Raw genomic sequence first — 25312 nt, 5'->3', positions numbered from 1 at the left:
CTTATTGCTGCATACTGCTGTTCAACTGGCTGAAAGACGGCGGATAAATCTTCTCTTCTAGTCTTAAGAAATAATAACTTGGCTGTTCTGAAAAAACTTTGATAATGAAAAACAGTCAAATAATGCCAACCATCACTTTTATAAAGGTGTTGCTGATTTAAAAAGTAGCTTTGGCAAACCAATTAAAGGAAACTACCTCAACCATTAAAAACCCAGCCTTGTTTTTATACACTTCAAGCAGTATGAGCAGTTTCAGCCCAAATTACACAAAAACAAAGCAGAGGATCGCAAATCAGGATTGCAACCCAGCATATTTGCTTTCAGCCTTTCCTTAATTCTAATGCATGTGAAAGTAAATCATTCCAGATACATCACTTGAAAGGGATAGTTGTTTTGAAATGCAACATTTAAACATCACCCTGCTTCCACAATAGTAAGTCGTGCCTGGTTGCAAAGCTCACATGTCTCTATTATTATATTTTTCACAAGCTAAAAAGAAAATTCACAAAAAACACTCAGAAATCAGCACGATGCCTTCCATTAACTGTCTCTTCTCATGAATGCACTTCCACACACTTGTAAGCATAATGTAGACAATGTTGGTGTAACCACTCTGTTAAATGAAGAGAACCTTGTGATGCATTGTAACAGGTTGTCAGTGTGGTTAAAATTTGGCTGATAAATGACTCGAGCATTTGAGAACCCTTCCTCGTAGTCCAGGCTATTTTAATGGAATTTGATTAGAGCTGTCCCATGGACTGCAGTGTGTAGTAATTAACGTTGAAAAAAATCTAATTAACAGATTGCATCAAAATAAATGGGTTTCAAAATGTTCGCTCTGAGTTACTAAATGAGCTTCTGCTTTAAACTGAATGGAATAGCAAAGATTCTGTTTGCTCTTCCTGTTGGTTCAAGGGCTTCTGCCTCTGAAAGCAGGACACATTCACATGGTCGCAGCGCATTGTCCCCACAGTTCCATTTACTCTAACCTCTTGATCCTCCCACCCTCTCTGCTGCTTTATTTGCCAGTCTCCCTTACTCAAGTACCCCCAGTTGTCCAGTCTATTTCATGTATCAGCACTTCCTATCTGCTGCACTCCACTCCGTAAGCCCCCACCAGCACCCCCAAATCGCACTCCTTGTGGTGCAGTCCAGGCCATTCACCAATCATGCAAAAGCCACAGCGGGTAATCTATATATCCCCCCTTCCATCTGTAGCTGGCACTCTTGCATCACATTTTCCCCGCTCAGTCCTTCTCCAAGTGCCTTTCCTCTCGCCATCTTTCACTCTCTTGACACTGCTTTTATTTTTCAGTTTTTTTTTCATTTAATGTAAACTTTTTCTTTTAATTCTCCCTTTGTTTTCATATTTATTTTAATTGTAAAATAATGAGCATGTCTCCCATTACACAATACATCTCATCTCCTGCTGAAACAACTACATTTTCAGGCGCACCGTCAAGCTCTACTTCATTTCTTTACTGGGGTCAATTTTTCCTGTTGCGCTCATCTATTTGTAGTGTTTCTTTTACCATTCATCTAATTTGTCATTTTTATGTCTTGGATTGAAATTCTCTTTAGTATAACTTTTGAGAAATCTGTGACGGTGCTACCTTATCTTCTCTCCCAAACTACAGCCTCACATTGCCCCCCTTCCCCCAGCAGGCCCTCTCTCCCTCTTCTCTGGAGCTTTGTGAGCTGTGGTTAAATTCGTCCATCTTGCCGTGCTTCCTCTTTCCAATGGCTTCATGATTGCTAATGAAGCACACAGACAGAAAACATGATGTGGGGGAGGAAGGGACGGAGAAGAGTGTTTCCCATGGAGACAGGGGGGCTCCACAGGCTGGCAAAGCTGATTGGCTGATTGATGACCCTGTAGCCATTTTGACCGATTGGGATGTCAGAGCCTTTTATAGCACAGCACAGCTTAAATGTGTGACCAGATAGCACAACACAGTTCGCTTCTTGCTTTAACTTGCTAAACCACAGAGAATGCAGTACAGCATTGATAAGCTTAGGATAAAAATTTGAAGATAGACCTTGGATGTGTTCACACAGTTTGAAAGCTTCATATACATTTAGAAACGTTTTGATTCCTGTTTGGGAAAATGACCTCATGTTGGATAAAATGGAGAACACTTAGCTGCTTTTTATCAAAGCACTCGTGAATGCAATTTCAGAGTGTTTGTTGGCAAGTGTTGCTACACCCTAATATGGACATAACAATAATATATATTTACTTGAATTATATCATCATTTATCCCCAATGCTCCCTTATGAGTCAGTTTAAACTTCAAATGTCTTCTTGACTGAGGATTTTCATTCAGCTTACAATTTTACTAATAGTTCAGTTAAAACACAGCTGGATAAATGCAAACTTATAAGTCAGTGACCACTGATTTACCACGTTTTTGCAATCTAAAATATACTGTTTAGATCATTTTTGCAACAAGATGTTTTCTTTTTAGTAGATTTGTCATCAAGGTTTAAAAGCTAAAATAATTGTACTTTATTCACTTTATAAGAGATCAAAGATGCTGCTGTTCTACATCAATTTTTTTGGTGTTTTAACATTGTATATCTTCTTGATTTATATATAATTAAGATGAAAAAATAGAAATTTTACAATATTCTCCATGGATCTTATTTATTTTTCCCCATCCTGTAGTTTTCAACTCTCTACTTACTTTTATTTTGCCATTTAAGTTTTTAGACCTGACCTACAAACAGATGTTCCCATTTTTCAGCCTCCCTCTGCATGTTGATTTGTTTTTATCTGCTGATGCTGATTTTGTCTTAAGTTTTATTTTTGTAATTTCATAGGTGAGTCCTATGTCTTTGGCCACATTTTTTATGTAAATAAAAAAAAGTTTGAGGCAGATTCTGATGCCTTTTATTGCATTTGGAAGTGCTTTTTACAGCCAGCTCTGAACTTGCAAAATTAGTCAGCATCCCACTGAGGGGTACGTGTTTTATCAAAGGCACATTACTATTCTTTGATAAGATTTTTATCGCTATAGAGATTATGAAAGTAGAATGTCGACATTCAACATTTTCTTCAAAATATAATTTAAAACTGTTCCTATTATTTAGCAAAACCAGAAAAAAAACATCAATATTAAACACTAACAGTTTTTCAAATGAGCTATTCCTATTCTCATGAGTCAATATTTTCACTTAATCGGTTAGGTTAAGGTAGAACAACAAGCACATTTAGACACCTGAATGCATCTGTCTCCACAGAAAAACCCTCTGTGACTGAAGGCCCAACATCTGGAAATCCCATGGGTAACTGCATGTTGGCAAGGTGCTCCAAACAGTCATAAAATAAATCTATTTAATGAATTACCCTTTTCGCTTACTAGATAAGTGTGAGCACTTTGTTTTGCATAAAATGAATCGGGTAACACATTGGGCTTGCAAACTTTAGTCATACAGTGAGTGCCCCAGTTAAATTAAGATTGCTGTAATCATCCTCAAACCTCTTAATCTCTACAACCATCACTGATTGTGTGAAATCCAAACCCTTTTTATATGTAGCCAATAATGAAAGCTGTGGAAAGTTTGTAAAAAGAAAAGCTCCATTCACTTCTGTACTGTGATTCATTATAACAGAGTTATTCAGCACACTTAGGGTTAAAGTATAGCTGCAGCGTCTTACTGCAGTGTCTAAAGCATTTGGCTGATTGTTACAGTATATGGCAGGAGAAGAAAAGGCGAATAAAACATCTCTCTCTAATGTTTTCTTTTTTTCTTCCAAAAATCCTTTTTATTGCATTTATAACATTTGGCACAGTACAAATTCTTGGTGCTTTTACAAGATAAACCTGTAAAGATCGACACTGACCTTTATACGGTTTTTGTTAAAGAAAGTCTTCTCTGTATAAATAATCTTTCTTATCACGGCTTTCTCTCTAGCATGGTGTAAAAATCACACAGAATGCCCCATTTTAAAACAAGACTACCCTCATTTGTCAAACTTAAGACAGCATCTTAATCAACTCATTGTTTTAAATAGAAGTTACAAGTTAGAAAATAGTTTCAATTTCTTTTTGATATATGTTTCTCTATCACCAACCCATGGTAGCTTCAGTTTGTCCATATATATATTTATTTATAAGCATGTACAACAATAAATCGTCAGTCTTTTAAAGTTTGCACTCTGTACAAAAAGTAGTTCCTGTTCTTTTTTTTGTGCATTCTATTGCATGACTTAAATGATGAAAAGAAAAAAAGGGCGAAGTGGAACAGGGTGGTTGGGACCTTGGGACATAGTTAAAGGAGTGAAAGCCTTTAGGGCAGGGAGATTTTTAAATCTGAGTCTCCTGTACCTTCTCCTTTGTATGAGTTTTTATGACGTAGGGCTCAGCCATTGCTGTGATGGCGCTAGGTAGGGTTCGAGGCAAAGAGTTCCCAACATTATTGTCTGTCCATTTAGCCCCTTGACCAGATGGTTTATAGGTGTTGTATTTGGGCTTTAGAGTGCTGTAGTCCACCTTATGGGGGCTGTAGTCCATTTTATGAGGGCTATAATCAAGTTTAGGTCTCTGATTATGAGGACTGAAGTCAGACTTGAAGGCGCTGTAATCCACTTTGTGGGGGCTGAAATCTGACTTGAAGGCGCTGTAATCGGGTGCAGTCTTGTGGGGGGTGTAATGTTCCTTTGTTTTGTAGGTAATGTCCGTTTTCTGTCTCTGTGAATTGTAGTCCATTTTGGGTTTAGGCTGAGTGCTGTAATCAGGTTTGAATGGGCTATAATCCGGTTTGGACCTTGGGTGGGTACCAAAGTCATGCTTAAATGGACTGTATTCCACTTTAGACTTATTTTGCGTGTTGTAGTCAGATTTTAAGGGACTATAGTCATGTTTGGGTTTTGGTTGGGTGCTGTAGTCTCGTTTGAATGGGCTGAAGTCAGATCTTTGCCTTGGATGAGTGCTGTAATCTGCTTTGAATGGGCTGTAATCTGTTTTAACTTTTGGGTGAGTGCCAAAATCAGGTTTAAATGGGCTGTATTCCGATTTAGTTTTGTGAGAGTTGTAGTCCTGTCTAAATGGGCTGCAGTCTGGCTTTGTTCTGTGAAGGCTGAAATCTGGTGTTGATTTGTGCATGTTGTAATCTGCAATGGTTTTGTGGCTGCTGAAGTCCATGTTTGGCTTGTATGTTGTGTATTCAGCTTTGGGAGTGTGTAGAGTAAAATCCGGTTGGGGTTTATATTCAGCCTTGGGTTTATGGAAGCTATAGTCTGCCTTGTGGCTGATAAAATCCAACTTGTGTATGCTGTTGTGATCTCGGATTTCAGGCAACGTGAGTGATGACTCTTGAGCTGCAGATGCTGGTGGTGGAAGGTCCTCCTCATCCACCTGGATAATCTCAACTGTACGGGCAGCTGCCACTGTGCTTCTCTGCTGGTGGCGCTTTCTCAATTTATAAAAGGCAATTAGCATGACAGCAGCCAGCAGTGTCACTGCCACAAAGCAGCCTATTATGATTTTAGTGGTCTTCATCACTTCATCCAGGCTAGGCCCAGACTTGCCTGGTTTGCCATTGGCACCTCTCAGTCCTGGTAACGCAGATGTTTTAACTGCATTTGCTGCACTGTCAGTATTTTGCAACAGCACTGTTGGTGTTGAGATGAAGACTGGCTGAAAGACTGAAGGAGATGCAGTTGTAGTAGTTGTCCCGATGCCTGCTCCTCCTCCTCCAGCAACTCCAACACCCACAGCAGCTGTAGTTGTAGTAGTTTTGGGTTTGGGCATCTCAGTTGTTGGACCAAGTACCTCCACAGTCACTGTTGTAAAGTAACTCAAGTTCGATGTGTTTAGCTCTGCTGCACTCACATTGAGGTATGCCGATGCATTGGAGTTCCCAGCTGCATTAGACACCATACAGGTATAAGTGCCAGTGTCTGATGCAAGAACATTTGAGAAATTAAGGGTGCCATCATTGAGGATTGATATTCTCGGGTGACCAGAGGCATGCGTCAGGATAGTCCCATTAGGTAGAAGCCAGCGCACTGAAGACATTGGGGCTGTTCTGCAACGAAGTTCAGCCACTCTTCCTGCTGAGATGTTTAAGTCCCGTGGGGCATCAGCAATGAATGGCGCAGAACACTGGATTGCAGCCCCTTCACCTCTGTCTACATCAACTAACTGTCGTCCTCTCATGATGGCCGGTGAGTGACAGCGTCCGCAGCAAGTTGAGTTAGTTGGGATGTACTCTCTTAGCCACTGTGCCAACCACACAGCCTCACAGCCACAGTTCCAAGGATTATGGTGGAGGTGAAGTTCCACCAGGTACTTGAGTGGGGGAAACAGGTCGTGTGGCACAGCACTTAGATTATTATGGGCCAGATTTAGTTCCACCAGTGAAGATAGGCCATCAAAAGCATTGCGCTCTATTACAGTGATTTGTGAGTTCATCACCCATAGCTTTTTGAGGGAGCGCAGACCTCTGAAGGAACCTGGTTTTATCACTGGAAACAGATTTTCTGAAATCTCCAGCTCCTCCAAGCCCTTTAGGGGACTGAGGTTTGGCATATCACCCTTTATGTTGCACATTCCCAGGTTCAGGTACTTGAGGTTTTGTAGCCCCTCAAAAGCTCCTTCTGAGATGTACTCCAGTTTCCTTAACTCTCCCAGGTCCAGTCGCATGAGTGAGGGTACCCGGTTGAAGGCGTAGGAGGGAATACTCTCAATTGGGTTGTTTCTTAGCCATAGTTCTCTTAGTTTAGACAGGTACTCAAAGGCTCCACTTGGCACCACTGTCAACCGGTTGTCAAACAGCTCCAATGTGTTGAGGCTGGTCAGTCCATTAAACGCGCCCACCTCAATCTGCCGTATGGCATTTCGCCCAAGCTGGAGCACCTCAAGGTGGTGCAGATGGCGGAACGAGTCAGCCTGCACCGCCTCAATGGCGTTTTCCATTAGATTGAGGTGTCGCGTGTTGGCAGGAATTCCAGGGGGCACGCGTGTCAGGCCCCGCCGGGTGCACACCACTTTCCCCTGCTGATTACTGCAGGAACACTGGGGTGGACAGCCTTGGGGTCCTAAAGAGACCGCCGCCCCCGCCAAGGCCAGGGAGGCGCTGCTCCACGCTCGCGCCATCAGGAAGACTATACAGAGCAGGGCGGCTTTCCTGGCACGTTGCGCAGCTACCCGCCCCAGGAGACTCATGATGTGGCACATTCATAATTCAGCATCATCTGGGGGGGAGGATGGGGATGTTTGGGGCAGGTGTTTGGTGGGGTTGAGGACGAGAATAGTAGCTGTATGGCTGGTAGTATTGATGAGGGGATCAGAGTAAAAAAAGGAATAGGGAAAGAGTAGGATAAGGGAGGAGGACGTGCGCGTCCTCAATTATGTAGTTCTTATGTTTCCATAAATTGTCAGGGACAGAAGGACAAGTGGAGGGGGGGAGGGCTGGCTTTTCTGAAACATGTGTATGAGAAGGACATATTGGTAAATTAGGCAATCAAGAATAGTATTACAATACAGAGGGGAGAAGAGGGTGTTACAGATTGATGCAAAGAGGGGTTGAAACACTAGACACCTACCTCAAGTTATTATTACAGGTCCTTGAACTGAGATATATAGCTTCCCTCCTTTTTGCAATCAGACACAGCTGTGGTTTTCGCATGAGATGTATTTATATCCAAGAGCAGCAAAGAAAACCTTTATTTGCCCTGTCAAAATAGATGTCAGTGCCAAAGAGCTTAACCAAGATGAGCCCTTTTGTAAATCCATACATCCAAAGAGAAAGGTTCGAAGGCCTTTTTGTGAGTGTTTTTTTTTCTTCTCTTTTTTCTGTACTGATGACGAAAAAAAAGTAAAAAGACCGTAAGAAGGAATCCAGTCAAGCTCCCAAAGCAGCGGTGCTCCCTTGCTTGCTTCTTGCTGTCGGCTCCTCTTCTCTCGCTTGTCCTTGGAATCCGACAGTTGATTCCCCTGCTGTACACCTTAACCAAGTCTCCATAGTACAGGCAGCCACTGGAACACACGTGTAATCTTTTTCTGCCTCAGGCAAAAAATTAAAAAAAAAAAATAAAAAAAAAGAGGGAGAGAGAGAGAGAAGCAGTGAATGGAGATGGGTTGAAGAATTTCCCAGTACTGTACAGTGTTCTTTTTGCCTTTTGTTTGGCAATTAAAAGGAAGCTATAGACTAAAAATAAAAGCAGACATTCTGCCCTCGGTGTATTCCTTTTTTTTTTTCACTTTTTAGGAGTCAATCAGTTGGTCGATTAGTCAGTCCTCATAGCCCTTCTTCCTTTCTTTCACTCCTGTTTCTTTAAAATCGTCGCGTCGTGTCCACTTGATTTTCAATTTTGCTTTCCTCAGAACGCTTGGCACAGGTTGAAAAAGCTAGGCGACGCGCACTGCCTTCATTAGCTTCTTAGTCCTCTTAACTAGCCACACGCTCCAGCCTCGACAGCCGCGGATGCGACAGCAGCAGTTGCAAACGAACACACACCATCCCTGCGAAGCACACAGCAGCAGTAGCGAGCACACACAGCAGCAGCTGCCGCCTGCCTCCTGTGTACTTCCCAATAATCCGTCAATTTCTTCAGAAGGAGAATGGGGGTGGGGGATAGAAGGGGGTGCCCAGAGAAGTGGGGGTATCGAAGCGCAGTTGATCGAGGTGGGTTAGAGGGAGAATGGATGGTGCACAGTTTTTTTTCACCCCCCCCCCTCTCCTCTCTCCGCTTTGTTTCTTCTTGTTTCCAGTTGTCTTTAATTCCCCACTCTTCCTTTTCTGGTGGTTTTCAGCATCCCCTTGTCAATGCAGCATCTAACTGGGGAAAGGAGCAAGGCAGAGGAGGCAAGCGCCGGGCAAGCGCGGCTTACAGGCGTGACGTTAACAGCAGCGTCGTTGTGGAAAGGATCCGTTGTAGCAGCAAAAGAGAGAGTGTGCCGTCTCTCTTGCTCACTTGCTCTCTCCCTCTCTCTCTCACTCCTGCTCTCTGCAGTGTCCTGAGGTAGTTGGGTGAGCTCAAAGCACTCAGACCTTTTTAGAAATACACTTCTTCAAGAACCAGTTTGCTTCTCCTGCCTCTCCCTTTTTTTTTTATTCTAAGTCTCTTATTCTGTGGGTTTTCTGGGGCTTTTTGGGCTCAAAGGGATTGACAGGTTGTCCAAGCAAAAGGCAGAGATGGACGGTGGTATTCCCACAGCAACCAGCTTTTAACCCTCTCACTCCCATCAACAGTCCTACTTTTTCAATTGGCAAAGCTTTCCAGCATTGCTGTGCTGGCATATCAGGTGGATGAAAACTCTTACTCCCTGGCTTTGTCCTTTTTTGTTAGCCTTATTTTTTATTTTTTGCTCTCTTTCTTGAATTGATTTTTATTTTACTTTATCTATTTTGCATTCTTCTTTGGTGGAAAATAGTGCAACATGAATGGACTTCTGACGCATTCTGCTTGGAGCAGTGCTTTGGTTTGATGCAGTGTGCTATGTGCATTAACTTCCCCCACCTACTCCACCCCCTTTTCACTGTCTTTCCTCCCCTGCTCACTCTTTGTCCGTCACTGTGTCACCCTGTTCACCCTGTTCACCCTACTTCTTTTGCTTGCTATCTGTGTGCATACAGCAAGGTTAATATGCATGTATGTAAGCTGTGATTTGCACTAATTTTCTTTAAATTCTTGGGAATACTTTAAGGTTTTTTTTCCTCCTTCGGCGAATGGAAAGTTTGGGGTTTTTTGTTGACGAGGTACCTACACAGTCTGGAAATATTAACTTTTTATGTTCTCCAAGATTGAAAAAGTACAGAAAAGTATTTCTAACCATCCTTTTAATGACATCAGTCCTTTTACCTGTTTGCCATGCTTACTTCCTTTCTTCTTTGAAACTTTTCTTCCTTCCTAAAGATCTGTGTGGGTTCCATATTTAAGACCTGACCACTGTCAGGTTGGCTATTTACCATAAAACTTTGTTTTTTTTATAAACAAAGTTTTTGTGTCCACACCTTGTGTCCAAGGTGTGGACACAAAGATTAGGTGTTTTAGCAGTTCTCTGTCCATTTCTTGAAGTAAAACTTTCAATAAATTCTCTGCATACAATGTAGTGTGCTGTGCTGCATAGTGCCATCCTCTTTCAGTTATGAATGTCTTCCAACATTGTTGGAGCCCTCTAACCAGGCAGGCCATAACCCTTGATTTGAACACAAACTGTCGCTCCAGGAAGCACATACCCATAAAGGTCATGTTAAAGAAGGGAAACGGGGGAAAAAAGACATGTTTTACCTCCTTACGGAAGAAGAGGCAAAACAAGAGCACCCTATTGTCCCATCATCCCTCGGTCTCAGATGATTTGTACAAGCCCCGTTTCCATTAAACTAGGTAGCAGTGTTGGTAATTGATGGCTGGTCAAGCTACCTTTGACGACACTTGCAGTTGTGCGTTTGTATCTGAGCCATAAACTGAGCGTGTGAAAGAGAGAGAGGGAGAGAAATGCACATTGAAGAAGGAGAGAAAGCACGCCAGCTAGTAAAGGTCACACTGCCTGTAGTGCAGTACGTTATTCCCACTGGCACAGGGGTATAGAGCCAACTCCTATATTATACACAGACACACATATATACGTATACATACACACACAAACACACGCAGACTTTCTCCTTGAGTTAACAGCTGTTGAATACGAAAAGGCTTCAATGAAGCACATGTAACAGTGAGGTGGCAGCCACAGAAGTATGAGAGTTTTTCCTGTTATGAAAGAAATGGTTTTTTCCTCCTTGCCTTTCCACATGGATCCAGCAGCCATAAGGAAGGCATATCGATTTAGCACTAGGTGGGTAATTCATTTTTACCCTTTCAACAAATTTGGCTCTGTTATCATTTAACATGATGATCTAGATGTGGCTATCACTGTGTTCTGCTCCGCTTTTCTCTAGTGTTCTATTGTCTTAACTCTAGATGCTTACTAGACAGTTGAGTTCTACTGGAGTTATGTAGATGAAAAGGTTTTCTGTCGCTCTTCACGTGGATTATCTTCAGACTCTAACTCTCCAGAAACATTCTTTCTAATTATCTCAATAGAGACTATCTGATGTTGATTTCTTTAAAGGTTAGTATTTATTCATTTCACTTTTGTCATCCAGTTTGTCCTTTCATTCAGAAATTCAGAGATGAATTTCCAGTTCACACACTGCTGAGACACTTCTCCTCTTGAAGAAAAGTATCCCCATTGCATGATGCCTCCACCACCATATCTCAGAAACGTAGTTAATGTTACTTTGTGTTGATTTATCAAATATTAAAGATTATTGATCATTATGATTACCTCATAAAATTGACATGGTTGCATCACAAGCGATTAATGAAGCATTAGAGATGCAAGATCAAGTTTTTTTTCTCGTTTCCTTCCTTCCATTCACCTCTTGATTTTTGTATGTACTGTTGTTCTTAACGACGTTCAGGTTTTGCCACTCTTGACCATAATTTGATCCAAATCAAATTATGTTGTGCCCAAACCTAATCTAAATCTGATCCTTAACGATTAATATAAATATAAACTACTATGGGTGCACTGATAAATTGGCCCGTACTTCCTTAATTCTGTGTGACTTGCGATCAATCAATACTTGCATGTGAAACATATCTTATTCAGCAGTCTTATCTACCATGTCCTGTCCCCATTTTCTCTGCCGTGAGAGGGCCACCAGGTCATATCTATATGTACAAAGTTAACAATAGTCACCCCACTGTTGCCAGCTTAGCTTGTTGCTACATTTATCTATTTTTCAGACAAAAATATCAGAATCCGCAAAAATGAAGGAAATTAATTAAAGTACAAAAAAGTCCTAAACCGTTTTCTTTTAAAAATGCCTTCTTGAAGTTCAGATTATGCTGTTATATCTGTGGTCATTAAAATGCAAGTCAAAAAGTGTGTCCCTATGTTCAATGTAAGATACATTTGAGAAAAGTTATCTGGACCCAACTTCTGATTTCATGTCGGATCAGTGAAATGCTTGCACTGTCATGCCAGCTCATTCCACCCGCTGTTCGAGGCTTACCCTCTGTTCATCACCTGAGGCTCAGTAGAGCTAACCCTTGCACCAATCAGACTGCATGGTACTAAGTGTTCTTAGGGGTTTTAAACGACCTACTTTGATGTGGCTTGTCCACCAGCTATGCAAGGAGTATATGCAGTCAGTACTGAACCCATCCCCTAGGGTGAGTGCTAGCAAATATGGGCTGCAGCCAATCACATGTAGGTCAACAGCCTGTGTCTGTTAGCATGTGCTTGCATGTTTGTATCGGTAGTTCCCTTTGGATGAATGGTCTGCAGTGTGGCATGCAGAAATAACAGCCGGATTAAAAGCGATGTCTGGTGATAGATCTAATGATAAACAGTCAACAGGATTAAGGATTAGCAGTGCAGGCATAATGATGATGTGGTTATTTGTATGGATATGCAGGAAAGATCCATTTTAGCAAAGTAAAGGAAGCACAGAACGAGATGGACTTCTAGTTGGTGAGAAACTAATTTCAACAGGTCACCAAGCATGTCCTTCAATGATTCATGAATGATTTTGTGACGAGACGTTAAGTGTTGCAAAGATTCAAGTCAAAATTCCCAACAACCCAAAATCAGTTTTTCAAAGAATGAAGTATATATATATATATAATTATTTTTTTCATTTTCAATAAAAACCTAAAATGTTCCGGTTAAAAATAAAAAACAAACAAAAATAAGTCAACTAGACAGTTATTTTGATTTCCCAGAATTAATTTGAGATTACATTCAGCACTCTCACCCAGACACACCATCACCTACATGGGGAAGGTCTAAACAGCTTGGTTGGGGATTTTCTTACCCCCCCCCCCCTCATTTTTATTACTCTTCCTTCCCCCCACTTACAAACACACGCATATATAAATCTAATGCTGCAAATCAAGGGATTATAATAGGGTGTATTAGTGGCTTCCATCTGGCAAAATTGGATGAGTTTGCATTTCCTCCTGATACCTTTACTGGATTTGACCTTGTCTGGTCTCCACTCCACACATACTTACACTGATGACTATCCGTAGCACTGCACACAGAACACAGAATTATCTTTTCAGATAATGCAGTTAGGAAACAGATTTCCTTGGACTATGGGGGTTAAGCGGGTTAGGCTTTGCTTTTCATCTTTTCATTTGGTTTTTAATCTACTAACAAAATTATGAGTGGCCGTACCTTTACATTTCATCACCCTGAACGTGATGTGACCTCTAAAGAATGCAAAAAATGTGATATGATCTGCACAGATCTGGCGCCACTCCAGTATAGAAATGACCCAGATTATTGTTTAATCCCTTGAAGTTCTCTCAAGCCCTCTGGGGGTCTTTCAATTTTTTTCATAGCAGTATTTGTTGTTGTTTTTATGTACAGAAAGAAACTATCAGTTTTTAAAATGCATCTATTTCCAAATTCATTTGTGAAAAGCTTCTTGAACACCGCCTGCTAAGATTTTTATTGTATGTACTTGCCGAATAAAATACCTGTCTCAATATTGACTATTTTTCTTTAGCCTTTTTCTTCTTTTCCACTCTTGCTTTCTTTTCTCAGCTTCTGCTTTAATTCCTTTTTTCCCACATCATTAACTCCCTCATCCTGTATAAATACATACACATGTGACCTGAGTAGCTGCTCTCAAACGAGGGAAATGTCAGATCATGACAACAAAAGGCACACAAAAGATGAACACTTTTGCTCCTTTTCCATCCTTTACCCTGCTTTATTCAACCTTTGAGCTAAGCTAGCAGCCATTGTCTTGAGACTAATGGGCTTCATTATGATGAGCTCTGTTCATAGTGGCTGCCAGAATGGGGGGATTAGCCCTAGTGCTGTTAGTGGAAAGCAGAGGACAGATATAATAAGGTTAGCACTGTTGACCCAGTCAGCACATTCAGTGTAAACCAAATCAGTTCAATTCAGTTTGTTTTTATTTATTTATTTTAAATAGAATCAGCTCACAGCAGATACCATCTCAAGGCACTTTACAAGACTGGTTCAATTGAGATCTACAAATATCAAATTAAATCAAATACAATTCAGTCAGACGGATCCAGTTGCATCCATTTCATTATATTGGTCGTAACATGATGAACTAATATTTAGTTTATATTGCCTTTGGGGGGGATCCATCTGCACAAGCCCAGCCACACACTGGGCTAGTAACTGCAGTAATCCATCTTTCCAAGTAATTATAGGGTGACGGTGTAAAGGAACAACTCTCTTTTTAACAAAGTTTTTACTAGCGTTGCACTGAGAAGTAGCTCGTATGTTGAGTGCAGCAGATGTACTGTTCCACCAGTTGTTTGCTAAAGGCTTCTGGCTAGTCTGAAGGAGCTGAACGGGGAAGACGTGGGCGAATGGTGCTCTGTAATGCGGAAGTTCAGAAGCTGGAAAACAACAGCTCAGAAGAAGAGCTTTGTCTCAAAGGCCGCGCTCAGTCCCACCATGTGTTTTTGTAAAACACGTCTCACCACATGGGACCCGTTGCCACGGGAGATTAAAGGATTTCTCACTCATCATGTTATGATGTGGGAATAACATAATATCCCTTCAAAGTTGATTACCAATTTGATCATAAGAGGAAAGTTCTGCTGCACCCAAGGATAACTTAGACATCGAAAGTCATTCCTTTGGCATCAAGTTTTAAATTGTTTCAAATGCAGCAAGATCAGAGCTGTAGTTTTTAAAAAAACATTTTGTTTTGTTTTTTTCTGTCTGCTGTTTGAACTTCCTCAATTTTTCTTTGTAATAACCACAATTTCTGGAGCTCTTTCTTTATTTTTTTTCCTGACACTTGGGATTTAGAAAACCTAACTCGGTGTGCCAGCCAGCACAGCGTCAAATGTTCAGAGCTGCTGTACCTGCAGTCTCCAACAACACTTTGACCAGCTGTTCACCCAAGCAGGTAGCAGACAAGGTAGGAAGGCGGGGGCGAAAAATGTGAGGAGGGGGCGGGGGGCACCTGAGTGGACATTGACGTTTTTGCTAAACGACCATGAAAAATCTAGAGGGCCGAGTTAATGTGAGAAAGAGCTAAGAGGAATGGAAATGGATCAAAGGGGAAAAAAGGGTACACCCCCCACTGCGTCTCTACACTACATGCACACAAACTGCACCATCTGAATTGTGGCCCCTTCGACCTTGCTTATGTGTTTTCTGTAGAAATGCAATCAGGGATTTCCCCCGGAGGTAGACTGTGGCCGGGGACCAGCAGAGTCCCCGCTATGAAAGGAGGGGTCAAAACAGCAGCAGGCAGCACTTTCTAAATTGAAGTCAATAACACAACAGGCCATTCTATCAGAGCCGGTCCTCCCACACAGCCTGCTTACAGTCGCTGAGGACAGAAGTGTAGAATGTTGATTGAGTTCTCCAAAGCAACCCTACGCGTGGCAACATGTGTTTGTGTAGGTGAACCCATGAGGAAAAAGGCGTCGGTGATGAAAGGTGTGGGTAGAAACTATCTTATACCTTTTTTTTTTTAAATGACTTAAAGAAACAAAAATAATTGCATCCTCTGCAAGAACAATCCAGTGCTAAGGAATTGATCTGATATGAATTACTCTCAATTAGAAAATCTGCGGAGATTGTGATTACAATCCTGACCAAACGCTGAGCCTACACATAAAAGTGATTATTTTCCCACATCTTGGTGTTGTATGAAATCTTGCTAATGCAGGCATATTTGAGACACATGCACACGCAGCCTTATTTTGCTGTTAATCCCTTTCCGCATGTTAGCACTTCTACATAGCTTAGGGGGATTAAAAAGGGGTATGGTTGGCCTTCTCTGAGTACGTCTAAAAAAAAGAGGGAAAAATTAGTGACTGTCAGCCAGACATCCGACTGACACGGCAGGCCCTGTGTGTCGATGCACGTGCGGTAAGCTGACATACTTTTGCATCTAATGATAACTACGTAATGATTGCTGGGACATCTGCACGGCATCAAAGAGACACGGCTCGTTTGAGAGCTTGCACTTTTTGCTTGCATTTGCTGAGCTGAACGTTTAAAAAGTTGATCGACTGCAGTTTTAATACCCTGGTTTCCCAGCAGTGTGCTGATCTGCTTAGATTTGTTGTGTTTTTTTTTCTTTTTTTAATCGACTATTTTATGATCAAACCCTAGATTTCATTTTCTAGGATGGAAAACTTTTAATGGCTTGTGGTATAAAAGCAACTTTTTTGTGTTTTTCAAAGAAAATAATCATCCATGAGGAATTTATAGGGGAAGTATGTTTATACCCACTTATCGAGCTTTTAGGATGTTTATGTGGATCTTTGATAAGTCATTGCAAGATGAATAGATCCATGTGGCTCACAGGCCACTGCCTCCTACCTGTCATACTACTTCTCTTTCCCTGTATCCTGTCAATCCCCTCACTGATGGCATCAGTCTAGGTCACTTGCACCCTAGTTGTGTTTATTGGTGTGTGGCCCAGTTATTTTTTTCAATAAGTCCCCGCCCCCCCTTCTCGCCCCGCACGCACGCGGCACACAGAGGACTGGCTTGACACATGGATGAACAGTGGTAATTTCCCTAGGCAGACATTGATTTCACTTTCATTAAACTGCCTTGCTTGACAACCTGATGAAAATCATAATTTTGACTCGAAACCTATCCCTTTATTTCTCTGACTTATTCACCTTATTTTTTTATCTAAAGTGACTGCACAATAACGGCTTATGGGCCAACCAAATTTCAGAAAGCTGTGGGAGAATTGATTTTGACAACAAACGGCATTGATTAAAGTTGATGCTGTCACACTCGCAGCACTGCAGCAAGTTTTCACTGTTTTAACTTTATTTAATGAGTGGAAGTGTCTATGAGCCTTTTGCTCCATCTTTGTTGTTCATTATCTTCTGTCATTTGTCTTATCTGTTTAAACAGACCTTTCGAACCATAATATGAGCTGACGTTTTAAATTAAGTTACATTATTTTGACACCAGAATCTAATGAATGACTCATTACCAGGTCTCTGCAGGACTTGGTGACACACTGAGGAGGTAATTCAGCCCGTTGGAGCAGGGATACATTCAAAAGTTGCAGGACAGATTGTCAATTTTGAGAACTCTGTGGAGGCTTTGTATTGAGCACTCAATTTGCACATGGATGTCAGAAATTCCTTCAAATAATCAAATAAAATTCACAATAAAGTTAGAAAGACGGAGAATCCAAACCCACCTCGAGGTTAATATCCAATAAGGTTGCCATAAATAAAAGATGGCAAAGTAGAATCAAATTTTTACACTTCTGTAGGTTTCTGTTGCATTAAATCAGCCACAAAGTTATCAAAATATGCAATTAATAGTTCAGAAATGATGTTGGAGAAAAATGTTACTGCCTTTTACAGCAGTGGTGCAGCAGTGTTGGTCTTACTTATTTTTCAGACTTTTGGTTGGGTATTACTCAGTGGTACGGTGCAAAAAATAGCCCTAAAAACTAACAAAGCCTCTGATAAACACTGCTTTGAGTTTTTTTTTTTAGAAAATTGAGATCTGCGCTTCTCTGCCGCCTACAGGTTATGGTTACCTCTGAAAGAACAGGCACACAATGACTGAGTGGAAGTGGCGTAAAGAAGTAATAAGTGGTTGTGATCCTATTGTGAAACGAATGTAGTCCATAAAGTGTTGTGGAAAAAATGCCTTTTTCAAGGAAATGTTTTCAAGTTATTTGCAAAAATGGTTGTTTTGTATGCATTTGTTTGGTTTTACTGTAAAACATTGTCAAGAGCTGTATTGTTTGGGTGAATTTGTTGAAAAATGCTAAAAACGTACCAAACAGACATCACCTCATTTGACTTGGTTTAAGGAATTATATTTGCATAACTCTGAACAACATAACTTTGCTTCTATTTATAATTGCATTAAAATACGTTGTGGTCTTCATATGCCCTTTGTGTTGTTCAGCAGTAAAAATGTACAATATTGCTTAGTCTAAGCAATGCTGGGATTTAAAGGGGGGAAAATAAACTGCAACATGGACTTTGAGTGATTCACTACCTTGACTCATCACTCTCTATTAAACTAAATCAACCTAGATGTCGAAGACAGCAAACAAGTCGGCTTCTGGGAAAATGGTGTTACTGTCAATTTAAAAGACTTTCATACAGATGACCACTTTAGTCCTGCAGTGCCTTAACCCAAAAGCAAAATGAAATGTAGCTTTATTATTTTTGCTGGCTCTCTTCTCTATTTCTGTGCTCAGACTCTGGCCACAACCTGTCCCCTTCAGCTCTGTCATGTTCCTGCACTCTTAGGAGGCAGGAAATGGAACTGCGTGAACCGTCATTTATGACAAGTTTTGGCCTTTGTGCTAGCAGCTCATTGTTGCAATATTAATCCTGATATCTTAGTCTTGTTTTCCACCATTCTTCTGGTGTAGATGGCACAATTGTTTGTTCCCTGAATTTTCATATATATACATTCTTTAGATTAAACTTTTACTTGTTATTTGACTGTCTTTTAATGGCTCTATTCTTGGCCTGGTCTTGTTTGTGCTTTATATTAGTAGATATCTGCACAAATGCTGACGTTCTAATTTATGCAGGTGGCAGTGATTTCTTGTCTAAGATGCATCTCTGACTCCTGTATCTGCTCTGAATCAAGGTCGCCAACAATGTTTGTGAACAATTTCATTCTCAGAATATTAAACAGATCAGACGGTATTTAACTGTTGAGTGATGAGATGAAATTTTTTTTATACCTTGTCATTCAGAAATCAACAGAACAGTTTGACACCTGCTTTAAGAGTCATGATAATCTACAATGCAAATGTTAATATGTGAAGAAACATCAAGTCTTTTTTTTTTTAATTAATTTAAGTTGCCCCATAAGCTAGCCTGGTACTACAGAATGACATATGCTTGTTTGATAAATCTGACTCTTAAACATCTTAAATGGTCATACATTTCATGTTCTAATCGAGCTTCCCATTTCAACAGTTCCCTCTCATTAAAGTGTGCACATAAAGGTCGTCTTTTTTGACCACGAACAGGTGCAAGAGTGGCCGCATTCTCATTTATTTGGCACACATTGCTCCCCTTAATCTCTGTGAAAGTCTGTGGTCAACTGTGTCAGAATTAAATTTGCCCCGTGAATGATCATTTCTAGTCCAGCAGTGGACTAACTGCATAGCTCCTAAGTTGCAATGATTTGATCTAATCAGTTCCCCCATCCTATCTTTCTCGCACACAATCACATGAAACCCACTGCAGATCCCATCTCATTTGTTGATCATCGCTGGCCATTTAAATGTGATTGCGTGCGAGCCAGGGTTGAATTAGATTGCCAAAAGTGAAGCATGACAATACAGCGATTTGTCTCGAGAGGGTTTTACCCTGCTTGTCGCTAAATAGGGTCAAAGCATTTTCTATTATATAATCTCTCGCTACCTGTTGGCAAGAGGCATTATTAGCTGGCTCGATGTCTTCCCTAAGCGCCCACACAGGTGTCTTAAACAGAATGTTTCACCCAAACTGAACCTTTTGTTTTATGTTATCCCTTTAGAAAATAAATGTAGAACTAGAAAAAAAGAAGTAAGATTGATCCTTCTGTCAAACTCTTGGCAGCCGCCTGCCTATTTATGACGAGGCTTTTCCTGTACTTTATAGCGGCGTGGAGTAGCTCTTCAGTAGCTCTAATCTACCACTTGCTCTCAAACTCCAACCTCTACCTAAAAAACTCTCCAACCAGCCTTGCAGCTGTGCATGGCATCTCGTTTTGACAGGCACCCAGAAATTGACAAAAAGCCATGTTGAAAAATGCATCTGTCTCCTCTTTTCTTCTCCTTTTCTCTCGTTCTCGCTCTTTGTCAGCACAGCTAGGGTCTGGGAGGACAGAAATGGTTTTTTGAGTGACGCAAGCTGGCAGAGCCATTTGGCGTGTCAACTAGTGAAAGCGTCGAGAGAAGGAGGTGGAGACAAATGATGATTGTCCTATGCCCTCACTCGCATTTCCTCGCCATCTCTTCTCCCGGAGGTCATAGAGCTCTGGTAATGTCGCCAAAATCCAAGAGGGTGTAAATTTTGTTGTATTTTTTTTTATCAGTGCTGTGCAAGATATTTACTGCTTAAATCCAATTCCCTCCCAGTTTAATGCATTAAAAACAAATTAAGATTCTAAGTTGGAATTGAAGTAGGAATAGTAGCTAGTCGTATTTGAATCTTCTTTGTCTGGGTGTTGCCTTGTTATCTAAAAATGTTCCTTTCTACTACAGTGGTGCTGTTAGTTTAATAGCACAATCCTGGTCATTTATTAGCACATGCAGTGGTGTGTAGTCTAAAAATTTGCTGTTGAATATTTGCAGAAAAATACCCGTAGATATGTCAAACATTTCACAAGAATTTGAATTTATAAAGCTGGAACAAGTAGTCTCAGAAAATGTCATTTAGTGAAATTTTTGTTTGAGAACTTTTAAGACAAAGGTCTGCACAGTAGTTTTCAATTTAGCAGGGAATAAAAAAAAAAAAGCACACGCAGATATTTTCTTTTACACTTTTTCTTTTTTTTCTTCAAATATTGAAGTGATTGGCTTTCAGGACAAATTACTATTCTATTCAAATTCCCCAAAGTCCTCTCTCACCCACACACGAGTTAGCTCAAAATGCAACAGCATAACAAATTGTTTCCTACATTGCTGAAAAACCACGTACAGACCTGAATTTAACAGTTTTCATGTAAATTTGAAATTTAAACCATTAAACTTCAAGACAAGGCTATATTAGTTAATTTTTCCTGTTAACTTTGACAAGGGCTAATTGCATGAACTATTTAGGATTGTTTAACTGCGGACTGACACTGCCAACATACAACAAAACTTTCAATAAAACTGGTGCAATTTAGCTATTGTCTTGGAAATCAGGTACGTCAGCTGGTTGGGCTGGTCTCTGATTGCTGATCTGTGGATGAAGCTTAAGTTTAATACTGTAAGGTAGCCTAACAGTAGACAATTAGGCTACTGTTACATGGTATTGTTCTACATGGTACTGTTCAACACTTCAGCTACCTCTTACCACTTGAACATAAGGTTTCTAATTGCTTGTGGTTGCAACAAAACATGGCAAACTTGTTGGTGTAATAACAAGATTGTCACTTATCAAAATAAGTCTCTACGATTACTATTATTTTAGACTGTAGTGACTCATCATTTTTGATACCTAAAATTTAGCTGAATGTTCTAAACTGCACAAGATTTTCACAAACATCTAATAAAGGAGTGCTATAATTATTTAAAAATGGAAAAAAAGCTTTCTGTAGTTACTAGTTATTTATACATTCATTTGTGGCAAACAGATTTCCCTACCGCTGTGTACTCCCCTTTGTATTCCGCTGCCCATCTAAAATTTGGCACCATTTAAACTGCAATCTCCTAATTTCAGGGAATGGATGATCTCCCATTTTATTAGCTCTCAAAATTAGTTGTAAAAACATGCCACTGTCATTTCCACTTCCCTCGTGTCTTTGTTGCTGCGCTGCACATTGATTGCAAGATAATGACCAAACTCTATTGGTTCTGCACTTGGACGTGTAAATGGATTTGTTGGAAAGCAGTGCTGTCATTTTGCAAGGCAATGTAGCTTAATGCCCTCTCCAATAATTTTGACCTCTCCTTTATGTGCTCAATGTGGCTTGACTTTTCCCACAGAGTTTTACTGCTTTAGGCAGCAATTTTGAAGATCTGGACTTTTGCCTCTCCTCATGGGTTTACAGCACCCTGGGGGCTTCTGAATATCTTTTCTCCAGAATACGATTTACCCCTTGGGAACTAAGTCCAAAATACCTAAAAATTAAATGACATTGCATCTACTACTGTTTTCATCTTTTTTTCCCTTTTTCTTTTACATCTATTTCAAGTCTCACATTGCTGTGACAACAACTCGATAAGCACAGTTCTGTTTGTGCTTTACAGCCTGCGCCACCATCCAGTTAAGAAGGAATTATATGATATTAGTAATAATACAAATGTAGCTCAATATTCATCGATCGGCATGCCATGTCATCCCTCTCTTAAAAATGAGATGGATTGTAGTTATTGCTGTTATTGATTTTAATAACCAGGATGTTGAGGCCAATGTGCAGCCTTTCTCGCGCTCCGCTGTGTTGAAATCTGAGCTTTTCTGCCATCTGGATAACAAATAATCTATAAACCAATTTAACTACATGTTTAGCATGATCAGGTTTGCTGACATGAGCATTTTGTTAATCTTGGCGAAAAGAAATATTTCAAAGTAACTTGTTAAAAAGCTATTTCAATACTTGTGCATGTAAAAACCTGTCTGTAATTTATTGATGGGATTCTTAATGGATTTTGTAATTATGTAGCTTCCATATCTGAACAGTGCACAGGAGAAAATATGGAACAAGGTTTCCTAGTAAATTCATAGTATTTGTATCCATGCTAAAAAAATTGACATAAAACGTACTGACAGCTGGAAATTTAAATGTGGTGTAGGAGAAATTTGATAGTGTAGGAACCCAGGAATGGGAGACAAGAGGATGAGAATCATCCAGGTAATTCACTCAAGTAGGAGGCAGCGAGGGGCATTGTGTTGGTTTAAGGATCAACCAACCTGACAACACTATTGATTCATTACAAAGGCCAGATAGAGACCGACAAACCGATGTGGAATCTTGTCGGTCATCATTACATTGCAAGTGGTCTCGTATTTCTCAGTGTCACTGACCTTTTCGCTGTGTTGGGGCTTACCAAAGACTACAGCGACGTAGCAGCTGCAGCCTCAGTAACAGTTGTACTGTAAAAAAAAAAAATAATAATAATTCTACAAGCTCATGGCATTGGATTATCTTGTTTATTAAAGTCTATAACTCTCAACAACTTTGTACAAGTAAAAGAATGCAGTCATTTTTTGGTTAGATTTAATGCCACCAGCAAAGACACATTTCTTTTGACAATAGGCCACTTAAAATGCCTGGTGCAGTCAGCTTAATCCCTCCAGCAGAAAAACATTTCATAATTTATTGCTTTACTTTGGTGGCCAACTGTGAGTCATTTGGAGGGCAGCACACAAGAGTTAGGCCTGCTTGAGCCAAAAAGATGCTCATGGCCTTAAACTGGGCTTTTATTTTTAAAGTTCGGATATGAATGAAAATGGCAGTTGGTCTTTAAGTCAGACCAAAATAGAAATCTGAAACTGAACCAGCTGAGGTAATAAAATTGTTTTTTTCTTTCATAACTAAATGGTTGGCAGTGTGACCATGCTGAACTATCATCCGAGAGACACTTATTCGAAGGATTTGTGAAGTGCCTTAAAGACCACTACTGCAAAAAGAGTGCTGCTTGCATTTTTATCTCCATTTTTGTCCAAACACTTATGTCAAACTTGGAATAGCTATCACTTAAAAGGTCTCACAAGTCAGAAAGAATCGAGCGACAACATGTAATTTAATCAAATTGTTTTCCGCCCACCAAGTACTCTCTATGTCCACAAACCGTCGGTACAAAACCTGGGTATACTCATCTGCTTAGTCAAAAATAATGATGCGGGGCAAACATCAATTATCTATTGATGAAAGCAAATCTCATTAATGGTCATCAGGCAGGTTTAATGGTGGGAATCATGCTTGCTTTCCTACCCGTTAATGGCCTTTGCCATTTGAGAAGCAGTTTGACTTTCCATTTCCCGCTCCCTAACAGACAGCAGCCTGCTACTGACAATGATGCATGGGACCTCCTGAGTCACATTGATCACTCTCGGAGAGACATGCACACACCTGTTCCTGTCCAACGTGGACGTTTGTGCACCAATGTCAGACCTGCTAAATTTTGTTTGTTCAGACTTGGGGGGGAGGGGAGCAAAGTCTGTACAAACAATTTTCTTGTTCTTCCTCAACTTGATGCTTAACTGGTTTCAGTATCAAATAGACAAGTGAAAGTAAAACAGTGACATTGACCTGTGGCATTGACTAATATTTTGCCATAATAGCTGTAAGAACTTCCCCCCCAACCCGGATTTTACTACTGATGCTATTATAAAATGTGGATATGATTATCTTTAATCGTGACTCAGCCACCAAATTGTTATGTCAGCTAGATTGAAACCAACTTCAGATGTCAGTTGGAGTGTGTGATACTCAGTTAAAGCCAGTCTGTACTTTTCAACACATTCCAAGTAAAAATAAATATATTTTCTAAGCATAATAATGAATTCAAATTCTAGTAAAAGAGGGTAATTACGTAACGCCGATGTCTAATATGAGCAGATATAAAAGAATACAATGGTTATATTTTTGCCACATAGATAAGTTTCCATTTTGAAACTTTTGCTGCAGTTTAAAAGGTCAGCAGTTTGCCACCTGGTTCAGTTTTACTCTAACTGCTGCTGCACTTTCTATCTTTCCATGTGAAGATATTTTTTTTAATTACAGGCTCCATTAACACCCTATTTACATCCCTGCCTGATCTGTGCCATTAAGAAATCAATAGGGGTTTAATTCATTAATTTATTTTCCTCTTTCCCTGTTTTTCTGGCTCTCCTTTTTTTTATTTTAAGGTGATCTATATTTATAGATTACTTCTGGAACCAACTGGCCTTTTCCCCCTCTCACTGTTCGATCACAGTAACATACCAACACATTTAGAACGTTTCATATAAATGGACGGCTGGCACATGGCAATGTGTTGCTTCGGAACTGCCTAGTCCTGGAAAACATTTACAATTACTATGAAATCATACGTGTGTGCATGCAGTCGTTTCCAATGTATTACATGCCACTGTGTCCCATTAACGGTTAATTATGAACCTTTAGGAATGACCATGAGTGCTGGTAATTGACTGTTGAGGGATTTCTTGAAGGTCACCATTCGCTGTTTGGGGCTTTTTTCTTTTCCCCCCAATCAAATGGTGTAAAGCAACACTTTGAATAAAGCACAAGTCATCCAGCGACGTTTCCCCTGGTTTCTGCTTAGCATCCAATAACAGTTCTATTGTGTCACATAGTTTAATGCATATTACATTACTAATCTCAAACTTCCACTTACAGAAACACATTTCAGAGTTGGTTTGCAGCGTTCCTTTTACGTAGCTGGCAGCAACTCCTTCACACTGTATTCATCACCGTGTAGTAATGGTCTAATAAGTTGCTTTTTGCTCAGATGTTGCTCTTGATCATTTGAGTCAGTGTGCAATTTTTCTTTGTGTAATTATCACCAATTAAAATTTTTTAAAAAAGTATGGAATAGTATTGGCTATTTTGTAATAGCCAATACTATTGACATTACAATATCATTGACAAATCAGAACTTTAATTGGCTTGAGATTTAATTGGTTTCTTGTTCTGCTGAATGAACTAAC

The 25312-nt window shown here is 40.2% G+C and overlaps 2 protein-coding genes across 2 annotated transcripts in view; one reads left to right on the top strand and one right to left on the bottom strand.

The window, feature by feature from the left end:
• The window catches only part of snd1 (staphylococcal nuclease and tudor domain containing 1), a 169079-nt gene that overhangs the window by 74921 nt on the left and 68846 nt on the right, over positions 1 to 25312 (top strand). The window lies entirely within an intron of this gene.
• lrrc4.1 (leucine rich repeat containing 4.1) lies at positions 3737 to 8896 on the bottom strand. The gene is made up of 2 exons (XM_008400599.3): positions 7553 to 8896; positions 3737 to 7427 (listed from the first exon to the last, which is right to left on the bottom strand). The coding sequence occupies exon 2, from the start codon at positions 7182 to 7184 to the stop codon at positions 4311 to 4313; it is 2874 nt and encodes a 957-aa protein (XP_008398821.2). The 5' UTR covers positions 7185 to 7427; positions 7553 to 8896; the 3' UTR covers positions 3737 to 4310.

The sequence above is a fragment of the Poecilia reticulata genome, chromosome 23, assembly GCF_904066995.2.
Source record: "Poecilia reticulata chromosome 23, P_reticulata-male-v2, whole genome shotgun sequence".
In the NCBI taxonomy this organism is placed as follows: domain Eukaryota; kingdom Metazoa; phylum Chordata; class Actinopteri; order Cyprinodontiformes; family Poeciliidae; genus Poecilia; species Poecilia reticulata.
The sequence above is the reverse complement of the archived record's forward strand: the minus strand, read 5'-3'. Positions and strand labels throughout refer to the sequence as shown.